General features: G+C 47.0%; 1 protein-coding gene across 21 annotated transcripts in view; it reads left to right on the forward strand.

Annotated features, from left to right (window-relative positions):
- The window catches only part of RALGAPA2 (Ral GTPase activating protein catalytic subunit alpha 2), a 279,853-nt gene that overhangs the window by 200,716 nt on the left and 66,994 nt on the right, over positions 1–12,143 (forward strand). For all 21 annotated transcript variants that reach the window (XM_025264145.3, XM_025264151.3, XM_025264150.3 and 18 more), the window contains one exon: positions 842–969. In XM_025264145.3, the coding sequence (XP_025119930.3) occupies positions 842–969 (128 nt within the window). The remainder of the gene's footprint in view (positions 1–841; positions 970–12,143) is intronic.

Raw genomic sequence — 12,143 nt, forward strand, 5'->3', positions numbered from 1 at the left:
TTTCTTTATATTCACTGCTGTGTCCCAAGTCAATAGGACAGTATCTGTCAGATAATAAATATTTTTTGAACAAATGAGTAAGTAAGTGATAAGAATAAATACAGGAATTATAAGGAAGACCCTATTCTTGACTTCATGGAGCTGACAGTCTCCATAGTAGTGAATTGAGTTGATGAAATTCAAATGGGGGGAAAAAAGTGAAAGAGAGAAAAAGAAATCCAAAAAAAGACAGGCACCCAAACCCTGGGTGGCACAGGTGTGAAGGAAAGCCAAGTCTCTGTTAAAGAATTAGAAGGAAATGTGAATGGTGTGATGTCTCTGAAATGGAGGGAAGAAGGTTCAAGAAGGAGGACCTTGTGGTTGTTAGCCGAGACAGTGTCATCTCCTTTAAGAGTCAACACACACTGGGATCCATGTGAAAATATTGCTAATTCTAAAATCAGTTTCAGAAGGTTGCCAGCCTGGGGGTGTACCATGAGGCCCGGCTGTGTGCTCTGGAGTATATCCACACGGTGGAAACGCTCAGAAAGAGCAATATCGCTTCCATAAATGACAGCTCAAGAAAGAAAGGAAGAACATGGTCACAATCTGTCATGAGAAGTTCAGCTGATAAGTTTGCAGGAGAGGAGCATCGTGGCACAACCTTGCTTGGCTTGATTCGGAAGCCCTGGACCTGGGTCCCCTACATCCAGCGCCCAGTCTGTGGGTGGCAGCGTGCGTGGTCCTGACAGATTTGAGATGTATCAAGCAGCTGTTCTCATGTCTTTGGTTCACCTTTTACTGTTTGTTTGTTTTAACATACTAAGTGTTCTTCTGGTTTTGTTCTGTTTTGCATTGACAGGTTCCGTTTTTTGGGCCTCTGTTTGATGGAGCAATCGTGAGTGGGAAGCTACTGCCAAGCCTTATCTGTGCCACCTGCATCAACGCCAGCCGGGCCATCAAGTGCCTCATCCCCCTCTACCAGAGCTTGTATCTTTTTTAAGTTAAGTGTGTAACGTGTTAACCTTCCCAGCATCCAACTTCAGGCAAAGAGGTAAGTCTTAACAGCTGGGCACAAGAGGGGAGAAAGGATGTTTTTCAGTCTGGGTTGAAGTAAAACATCATACTTTTATATAATATAATTTTGTGCCACATCTAACTTAGGAAAAGTTGATTTTCATAATCAAGCCCCATACGTCTGTGCTGAGAACAGCACCCGTGATGAGATGCTCATTCTCCTGGGGTGTTTCTCCCCAGGTTCATTCTCCTCCCCCCTCGTCCTCGTCCCTGTTTGCTACAGTCCGTTGCATGTAAGTTGGGGTGCTGAAAAGATGCAGTGGCGTCACCCCAAGCACCTGCCAGAAGCAACCATGAAGGAAATGATGCTGATAAATCAGAGAACGTGACAGGTGCCACTGGAGAAGCACAAATGGTGTCCCAGGAGGTCAGGGGAAGGGGACATTGTGTCTGGTTGGGAGGATAGGAAGGGCACCCTCAACAGAGTTGTGCTTGAACTCACCAGTGACAGTGGCTAGAAATCCGTTAGTCATTTTCCCAAATCCTGAATACCTCCTTCTCTCATTTCTGATCTTCTTTCTAAAGACAGAAGAAATTTCACTAGTATGATTCTTTTTTTTTTCCTCCAACATTCGTTGGCCTGCTGTAATCTTTAAATTTAAATCTTAAATCTTTTGGAGCCAAGAACCATGAAAAGCAGCCATTTGATCAGGTTGGTGTTGGAGGTACCACATATTTAAAGCTTCATTTTACCCAGATGATAAGAAAATTAAGGCGACTTCATAAAATTGCTTCGAAACACATCTGACCTAACACAACTCAGGATCTCTCTGTTTCTAATTAGTATTGATAATGATTATAAGCATATTGTGTTTGACCTCTGTCTCTCTGCTTCTCCCAACCTTGCCATCAGTGACACGCTGCTGGAGGGTGGGGGCGAGGGGTGGGTGAGAAATACCACGTGTGAATAGATACAGTTCATGAAAAATACCTTTCATTAAAATCCTGGTCACTTCATTGACTGATATTCTGTCTTTAGATTAAGAAAAAAATACATATGCCATGTGGCAACTCGGAATTATCATAGAAATTAGTAGTAGAAAAGAGCTATTAGATCCCATCTGGTCCCTCCCCGGGGGGCTGGGGGGCATTATCCCCCTTGGCCTGCCCCCTCCCGATTTGTCCGGCCTGGGGTGGTGTTTCGGAGCAGGCGTTCTCTAACAGGGACCTCCACTGCACTCTGGACTTAATCTCACGGCTGGTGCCGATTCAGCCTTCTGCGGTGGAGTTTTTATTTCACAGGCTGTTAGAGAAAGGTTCTTGGCAGAAATGAGAAGGATCTTTTTAGCAATTGGCTTGTCGGGTTTGCATGATGAGCTGGACACTCATCAGTCAAGGACGTTGGGCCAAGGCAAGAAAAAGTCATTTGCAAACAGGAAGATTCCGTTTGCTAGAGGTCCATTGTGATTTTTGTCACGTCACCTTCTCCACTTATGGAGCTGCTCATTACAAAAGCCACGCTTTGTTGTGTTGTTGGACACTGCTTTCTCCAGTCGGAATTAATGCGGCTTCAGAATAATCAGGTTTAAGGGGAAACACTATTTTTAAAAGTTCAAAGGATAGGATTCAGCATCATTTTAAAAATTCTTCAAGCAGCCACACTGAACTGAAGTGGATGTGGGCTTAGGGCCACTGATGCTCACATGAGTGAGGAAGTGCTCTTTCCCCAAATTGCTCATAAAATAGCTAGGTGGACATCTCAGAGGATGGCTTAGCATGGAAGTTAGCAAAGAGAAAGTAATAAACTTATTATGTTGATCATTATAAAATGTTAAACATTTTTCTTTTGCCTTACACCTTGAGAAGATTTAATTAATGCAATTCAAATAAATTATTTAACACATTATCAGTAATCTTTATAGAGATATAATCAACAGGGAAAGCTTTGCAATCACTTAACTACTCTATTCTCTAATTTCTGCCTGCAAAAGAGGTAGTATTCAGGTCAAAAACCAAAAGGTATAAGAAGAAGAAAAGTTAAGAAAAGTAGGAAAAAATAAGAGAAAAGTGGGGGTGTTTGTATTTTTGTTCTTTAAAAAATTACTAATTTTTAAATTTTTAAATATTTATAGATATCTGCCTAGGCTAATAATGAACTGCTCCTTTAACACTATGTTACAGCGTCCTGGCGCTCTCATTCACGTGCTTTAACAAAAATCTAACCTAGTTGCTGTCACCGCTAGTCTGGAATCCACTGCTTCACTGACATAAGCCTTAGGTTTGAAGTTTAAAAAACACCAAATAACCAAACACATCCTAATCGTGGGTGTCTCCTTGCATGGGTGTCTCCAGTCAGTCCCTGTGGGCTCAGAATCTGCCCAGCCCAGAGCTGGGGTTTGGGGTCCAGAGGGGAGCAGGCAGGTGTAGTCCTTGCCCCGTGCTGCCTGGAGGAGACAGGCAAACTAACCAAGTTCGAAGGCAGCCAGGGAGTGGGGCTGAGATGCCAAGGAGAGAGCCGTAGGCTGAGCTGGAGGGTTGTGAGGGGCACTGTCCCCAGGTGGCAGGACTGGGTCCTAGGACAGAGGACACCAGAGCAAACGGAGGGACTCACAGTGTTCTTGAGTGGTCATCTAAGGCTCTTTAGGATTGTATGCATGGTCAAGTCCAGCGGGGTCCTGGTGACAGACACAGGAGTGAGCTTCCAGCAGAGATGGTCTTCTGAGTAGGACCAAGGAGCTGAGGGAATCCTAACTCTCTCACTTCATGGCCACCTTGGAGATTCAGATCCTAGTACAGCATCAGGGTCGCCTGATGCCAGGGCAAGAGGTAGGGGGGAGTTTGTAGGGTCCACCACCCCAGCCCCTCAAACCCTCCCAAGGGCTGAGAAGGTCATTAATGCCTTGGATATCTCTGAAACCCGGGCTTACTATGTAACCCAGGTCCCAGTACAGAATGAAAATGTGGGCCCCTTACTTAAAAAGCAGAGAAAGTGCCTTCAAAGAGGCTAAAATATAAAGCATTTTCCATTCTCTGGCAGTTTTTCTCTAACTTGTCATGGTGTTTTTTAATTTGCTATTTAACATCATTTTAGGTAAAGGAATATTAAAAATTTAGATGATTAGCATTACTTTTTCATTCTTTATATTGTGCAATATCAGTTTAGTATGCAAAACATAAAAGCATCTAACTCAGGTATGGAACCACTGGAATTACCCAGTTCATATTTCATAACTTGTACATAGTTGCCAAGACTAGAAACACTGCACAAAAGAAACTTATCTGGTTTTACTTCACTCTCCCTATGTACTAAACTTACCTTCAGTTTACAGACGAGTCAGGACTGACTAGAAAAGGAACCATGGGCACCATTTTCCCCTTTCCCTCTGTGTCATCATTTTTAGAGGAAATTGTTGCCTAACACAAGGAAGTAACACAACTCAGGACACATAGGGTTCCTTGGTGGTTTGTGTTTGTTAGGACACCATAGGCTTGTTTCTCTCAGAGTGAGTTCTGGTTCAGATGGGGAGCCTGTCTTCCCCAGGGAGTCAGCCCCCACCCCAGCTAGTGACCAGTGCTCAACTCAAATATGTCCACTGGGATTCAGTTCTGGGTGATATTTAACCAGAAGTAGAAATATGGGCAGTTCTGTATCAATTTTGTTCAGTAATATCCGAGAAAAAGGGATTCCTTGGTAGCTTAGCTAGTAAAGAATCCACCTGCAATGCAGGAGACCCCGATTTGATTCTTGGATCAGGAAGATTCCCTGGAGAAGGGATAGGCTACCCAGTCCAGTACTCTTGGGTTTTCCTGGTGGCTCAGGCAGTAAAGAATCCATCTGCAATGCAGAAAACCTGGGTTTGATCCCTGGGTTGGGAAGATTCCCTGGAGGAGGGCATGTCAACCCACTCCAGTGTTCTTACCTGGAAAAAGAGAGGAGCCTGGAGGGCTGTGGTCCCTCAGGTCATAAAGAGTCTGACACAACTGAGTGACTAAGCACAGCACAGTATTCTAAAAGATATAACAGTTGTTACTAAACTGAGGACTGGGAGCATTGTTGGAATGAATGTGCCTTTTGGAGATCTTTTCTGAGCAATAAACCCAGCTTAGACTCAACATTAGAGGAGTTCCTGTCTGGGGTACCCTGTTATATGCTAAGCAATCAAACAGTCACAACTGTGTTGAAGGCTCGTAGGAGACTGAAAAATAGCACTGTCTTACAGGATTCCCCCAAAGAATGTGAATTCGGCAGGGATGTGTTTGGCAAAGCACCTTCAGTGATGTCTCATCCTGGCCCCCCAGCCTCCCAGGTTTCTGGTCACTTCCTCCGTGGGCCTTTGTCCTGCAGCCACTGTCCTGCTGAGAGATGTGGGCCGGCTCACCAGTCTTCTGCTTTTCCCGTCCCCCGTGGGCCGTCAGGGGGCCCAGACCTGCACCTGGAGGGCTGTGGAGAGGACCTGCCACGTGTCTTATTTACAGGTTCTGGGCCAGCTCGAGATTCCCAAACCAGACTGCAGTTAACTCAGGTTTCTGGAAGCGTCAGGCCAGGGCGTCTCTGCTCCTGCTCAGAGAACTCATGTTAGGAGAGGCTGCACACAGCAGGCAGTGGGCCTGCTAGGAGGGGGTCTCCCTGAACCACACAGACGGTGGCCTCTTAAAGTACACGTCCCCCTCTGGGAACATGGTCTCAATGGCATCCCCCGCTCTCCCCCATGGCTCTGTCAGTGTTGATGGGGACACCTATCATGTTGGCCCTCCTTCACCAGTGAAGTTTAGCATCATTTTCCATCAGCAGGGAGACTTGATGATTTCAGAGCATCTCTTTTTAGACTGCTAACTTCTTCCTATTGTTGCTCAGTCGTGTTCTCAATTTACGCACTTTCAGAAATGGCCCCTCTTCCTAAAGCTGTAACCATTCTGTTTCCTTCCCTCGCCCCCGGGACCTCTGTTCTCTCCCTCAGAAGACCTTTACGCCCCTCCATTTGTCTTCACACACTTGAGAGTAGCGCAGGAAGAGGAGGCAGACGGTGCCAGGTGGTGCGGGGCCAGTGACACATTTGTCAACATGGTCTGGGTTCTGCCATGCGCCAGGCACTGTCCTAGCTGCTGAGAACAGGAATACGAATAAATATTCCAAGCGAGAGCACAGCATCTGCTTTGGACCACACTCCAAGAGAATGTATCACGTTTGAAAGCCCACAGATGCTTCCGTCCAGCAGAGTGCAGGACAGACGGACACACACACACACATTAACGTGCACACACGCATGCACACACACGTCTGGAAGGACAGAGGTGATAAAGGCGTTGCAGGGGTAACAGGAGGGGCTCTGAAAAGACCTGAGGGTCTGGTCTGCGGCAGGGGAAGACGGGGCGCCTCCCTCAGGCAGGTGGCCTGCTAGATGTGAGGGGTGTGGAGGGTGATGGGAAGAGGATCAAGGCCAGACCGCTTGGAGCATCCCCTTGAAGAGAAGATTTGGGAAGAATGGGGGACTGAGAAAGATGGGTGGAGGAAAAGGAGAGAGCAGTTTCCCAGGAGAGCAAGGAGGAGGGGAGTGAAGGGTCACCTTGGCAGGCAGGCAAGCAGAATCCATATCCCTGAGGGGTTCAGCCTCAGCACCAAGGCCCCAGCCTTCACCTGGAGAACTGGGAGAAACAGGAACCTAGAGCTTAACCGCTTCAGGGAAGAGAAACACGTGTCAGATAATGGCAGCACCGCTAGGAGAGGAGACACTCCTGGCTGGGGTCAGAGTGCCCAAGATGGAGCACGCTTGGGGTGAGGGGTCACAGTCCATCGGTGGGGGGTGGGGGCGAGGAGGTGAGGCATGCACAGTGTTTTTCTAGTCCACCTGCTGAGCTGCCTGAAAGCAAAGTAGAGCTGCAATAGGGACTTCAGCTGCTTGACATCCACTCCAGAGTACATTCTACTAAGGGCAGCAAGCATTTGATAAATTTATTTATGTTTGGCCACACTGGGTCTTCGTGGCTTCACAGGCTTTGTCTGGCTATGGTGCGCTGGCTTCTCATGGCAGTGGCTTCTCTTGCTGCAGAGCATGAGCTCTAGGATGTGTGGGCTTAAAAATAGTTGGGGCACATGGGCTTAGCTGCTCAATGGCAATCGGAATCTTCCCAGACTAGGGATCAAACCCGAGTCCCCTGCATTGGCAGGTGGATTCTTAACCACTGGACTACCAGGGAAGTCCGCATTTGACAAATTGCTGGCCAACACACCCTCTTTCAGAAGACAGAGGAAGCAGACGCTGGGAGCTATATCTTGATGCATTCATTTGCTCAGTATCAGTGAAAGGCTGACTTGGATGTTATAGAAAGTAACGGTTTGTCCCAGAGTTTGTATAAGAATAACAGAATAAACCACAAGCAGACTTGTGCTCTGATACCTTGGAAGCACATTTCAAAAGGTAGAGATCAAGTGAGGAAATGGTATGTTTCCAGGGATGGCTTGAGGCTGTGGAGGGGAAAAGAAATGAGATTTGGTATTTTATTAGAAAATGAAAACTTTCTCTGAGAAAGAAAAAGGGGAGATGGGGTAGAGGGAGCCCCCATTGTAGCCACATGGCGTGGGGTCTGCGGAGCCTCCATTCTGAGGGTCGCTCTCCACGGTGTTCATGGGAGGTCTTCACCGTGAACCCCATCCCACCTGTCCACCAGCTTTTTCATCTAGGAGCTGGCAGAAGTGTCTTAGTGTATGAATGAAGACTCAAAGCACTGAGAACACAATAAGAAAAAAAAAGAATTGGCCCCTGCCAGTAAGATCCATCCTCCAAGGCCACATATGTCGGGTTGTGGAACAAATTTACAACAGTGATCTCAGAACCAGGAGAATTGTTTTTTCAGAAGTCATGTAAATTGAGGATGCACCCAGAACTGAAAACAGGAAACTATTTTCCTCATTTTCAGATAGGATTAAAGGATGAATTGGGCCATAATGCATAGTCCCTTGTGTGTGTAAGCCTCCCGAAAAGGGTGAGTCCACATAGAATGAAGTATCCCAAACACATGCATGATATTTGATAAGATTACTCATTTCAAAAGTTAGAGAAAGCTTGTAAATATACATGTTAATTTTGGTTAAACACAAGATAAAGTGTCATAACCATCTGGCCAATGGGAGAGGGTTCAGGCCTACAGAAGCTGGGCAACTTTACTGTGGCTAAATATAAATGCAGTCGTTTGTGGCCACCGACCAACCGGGGCCTTAGTGCCTGGTCCCATGTGGGCTGAGGCTTTGCTCAAATCTGCTTCCATCCAGCAGTTTTCACAAAGGTCTAGAACACCTGTTTATCAAAGTAAATACCATTTTTAAGGGAAACTGAGAGGGTGAAGTAACTTGATCCAAGGCAACATCAGAAATGAGGATCACCTCAACAGATGAGTCTACCAAACTCAAGCCGTCCAGATGAGACCAAGAGGGGAGCCCAAAAAGCCACACCCATGGGCTTAGCTGGGTTCCTAGAGGCCAAGGGTGACTCCGCGTGGCCACAGGTGGTGTCTGCAACCCGAGTATTGTGACTGAGCACAGATTTGAGATCCAGGACATGAGGGTGAGACCGCATCAGGAAGAACAGGCATGGTCCCTGTGCCCTTACACTCTTGGCTCACATGGCAAATAGGGGTGTCACTCTGGGACCACATCATAAGAGCCCAACCAACCCAGAGCAGGTCCAAAGAAGCCGGTCCATACAGCTCAGGGAGCAAAACCAAGGAGGAATGGTCTCAGGAGCCTGGGGGGTCAAAGAGGAACAAGGGCTGCAGAATGGGGAGCAGTGAACAGAGGCATCCAGGAAGCGGGTTTTAGATCAATGTTGGAGCAAACATGCAAAACCCAAGAGCCTGAAAACCAGCCACCTGCAACTGAATCCAGCCCCTCAGATGGACTTCGTTTGAACTGTAGTAGTGGCCTCCAACGTCACTTGTAAAAATTAAGTTTGTCAAGCAGGTTGAGAAGTTGGGAGATTGTGCACTTTACAAAATCTAGATTTCTGATTTTTGTTGAAGAATCAAAACCTCTGACCCCACAGGGCCTTCTCTGTTATTGGCAGCAATCAGCCTCTTAACCAGCTGCCTGCCTATCCCCCTGTTCACTGCAGACCCCTGGACCACGTCTCCCTGACACTGAGACCCAGAGCCCCATTTGTACCCCTCCTAGGGGAGATGAGATGGTCAGAAGGCCACACAGGTGAAACAGAGCCTGGTCCTAAGTGAGAGCCCAGTAAGTGTCAGCATGGTCTTTATCACACTGCGAGCCTGGTTGTTCAGTCGCTCAGTCGTGTCTGACTCTTTGTCACCCCATGGACTGCAGCACGCCAGGCCTCCTTGTCCTTCACCATCTCCCGGGGTTTGCTTAAACTCATGTCCATTGAGTTGATGATGCCATCCAACCACCTCACCCTCTGTTGTCCCCTTCTCCTCCTGCCTTCAGTCTTTCCCAGCATCAGGGTCTTTTCCAATGAGTCAGTTCTTCACATCAAGTGGCCAAAGTATTGGAGCTTTAGCTTCAGCATCAGTCTCTCCAGTGAATATCCAGGGTTGATTTCCTTTAGGATTGACTGGTTTGATCTCATAGCAGTCCAAGGGACTAAAGAGTCTTCTTCAGCACCACAGTTCAAAAGCATCAATTCTTGAGAACTCAACCTTCCTTATGGTCCAATTCTCACATCAGTATGTGACTGCTGGGAAAACTAGCTTTGACTAGACAGATCTTTGTTGGCAAAGTGATATCTCTGCGTTTTAATACACAGTCTAGGTTTGACATAGCTTTTCTACCAAGGAGCAAGTGTCTTTGAATTTCATGACTGCAGTCACCATCCTCAGTGTGAGCCTGGCCCCGTAAATACCAGTGTTTCAGATCTCTGTTGTGAATTGTGGAAGCTCCTGTCCATGGAATCAGGTCTCAGAAGTAGTTTTCACCATCGGAGGTGCTCAGATGAAGGCTGGGGACCACTCCTCCCTTCTGTGTAGGAGGTCTACCTCCTCTCACCCCCTGTGAAAGCTTGGTACCCAAGAAGGGGGCTCCATCCCTGCATACCAACCAGGAATCAAGCCTGTGGGAGGCACATGGTGGTGGCAAGGGGAACCTTCAAGGACGGAGAAGAAGACACCACTTTGCTGTTTTTGCTGCAGATTCATGACCCATCACGGTTAGACAGAAGCACATCCCTCCACAAAAAGCTAGTGTGACTCTAACAATGTGCACAGAAGCCCGGCTGACACCTTGCTTCGTGAAATAGCACTAGCAGCGCCCCTTCTCCTCACTTCCCACTTGGATCCATGGCTGGGCCACCCTGTCTCATCCCAACCTTCACAGGGGGTGTGCCTCCTCACTGGGGGTGTGTGGACCCCCGCAGGATTCCTCCCAGGTCACGCCCATTCCCCCCACCAATGGTTGGCTGTCTGCTGTGACCCAGGGGCCTCCCATTCCACAGCTGTCCATGCTACCTGCCAGATCTGCCATCTCTAGCCTCTTCTGTCTCCTAATTGACTAGACGCTGTCCATTCCTCCTAGGACTTTATAAACATGCATATGTGTGAAGGGAGAGCCAGAGAGAAGAGATTCATTCAGGTTTTTTTTAAGAAAACGTTTTGGAAAACCAGACAAAAATGACTCATATTTTATAAAACAGCATTTCTTTTTCAAAATTGAAAATCTTCATTTTCCAAGAAATAGAGCTCTACAAATAGAATATATATCTCTGTACAGAAAGACACACTTTAAGTCCTTTCCCCATTTTTGAGTGTTTACCTTGCAGCTGAATCCCCCAACATAGTGTTTTGTGCATATTGCTTTTCTATTGCTTTGTAAATAATAATGCCTGCATCACCACCGCAAAAAGTTATTGAAGGACATTTAGGTGGAAATCTCAACAATTGGAATGGTGACTTTATATCTGATTTTTAAAAATTTTTTAATTTATTTATGTTTTTATGTACTTACTTATTTTTGGCTTTGCTGGGTCTCCATTGCTGCACATGGGCTTTCTCTAGTTGCTGCAAGTAGGGGCTATTCTTTCTCACGTCACCTGGGCTTCTCGTGGTGGTAGCTTCTCTTATTGAGGAGCACAGGCTCTAGGGCATACAGGCTTCGGTAGCTGCAGCTCAAGGGCTCTAAAACATGGGCTTAGTAGCATGTCCAATGGGTTTAGTTGCTCCGAGACTTGTGGGATCTTTCCCGATCAGGCATCGTTGAACCCATGTCCCCTGCACTGCCAGACGGATTCTTATCCACTGGTTTTTAATTAATAGAAGTGTATCGAGAGCCATGAAAAGTAAGTGATGGCTGTTTAGTCATCCTGTATTCTTAGAGCTGTTAATAGTTAGAGAGATGGATTCGAACAGTGTTCAGGTTACAGAAGAGCAGCCAGTAAGGAGGTAGGGAGGTGAAGCAGTGAAAGCCAGGATCCACAGGAGTGGTATGGTCCTTCAGTCTGAGACCTCAAGTGACACTGGCCTCAGAGTCTGTTTCTGAATCCTAGGGATACGGTCATATAGGGTTGTCATTTTCATTCATAACTGTATGTAAATTTCCTACCGCCAGTAACTCGCCATAGGGAAGTCCTGGCCGCCCAGCTCCTGCCACCGGCCAGTCTGCATGGTCAAGGCTGTCAGCTTAAGTCACTTGTTGGGGGGTTCACAAACTCTGGTTACAGCTGCGCGTGTTGGTAGCCTTAAGGGAAGTGTAATCAGCCGGAGAGATTAATTTGCATCTCAATTAGAAGAGAGTTGGGAGGAAGCTCTGGGGTCTGGTGCTGGAAGGTTGTGGAAGAAATCTCCCCAGGCACAAAAGCCTCCGCCGCCTCCTCCAGCCCAGTGGAGGACACTGTCTGAGGTTGTGTTTCCATAGGGACCAGCAGCCTGCTGGGCCCCGAAAGAATCTCGGTTTGCACTGTAATCATTTGGTCATGATGACACAAATTCCATTGTTGTTCCCCGATACAGATTGCTGTTAGAAAGATGCTAAAAAAAGTGGAGACGGTCATCCTGTCAAGAGCAGGCAAGAGGGTATTGGCTGATCCTTCCCGCCTTTCTCCATAGCGCTGCTAGGATGTCTAGGCATTTAACATCTATGAAGGTCGGAATACTCAAAGAGCGAAAGGTCATTCCATAAATGACGCATTTCTTTCGAGTTCAGGTGG

The sequence above is a fragment of the Bubalus bubalis genome, chromosome 14 (assembly GCF_019923935.1).
Source record: "Bubalus bubalis isolate 160015118507 breed Murrah chromosome 14, NDDB_SH_1, whole genome shotgun sequence".
Taxonomy (NCBI): Eukaryota; Metazoa; Chordata; class Mammalia; order Artiodactyla; family Bovidae; genus Bubalus; species Bubalus bubalis.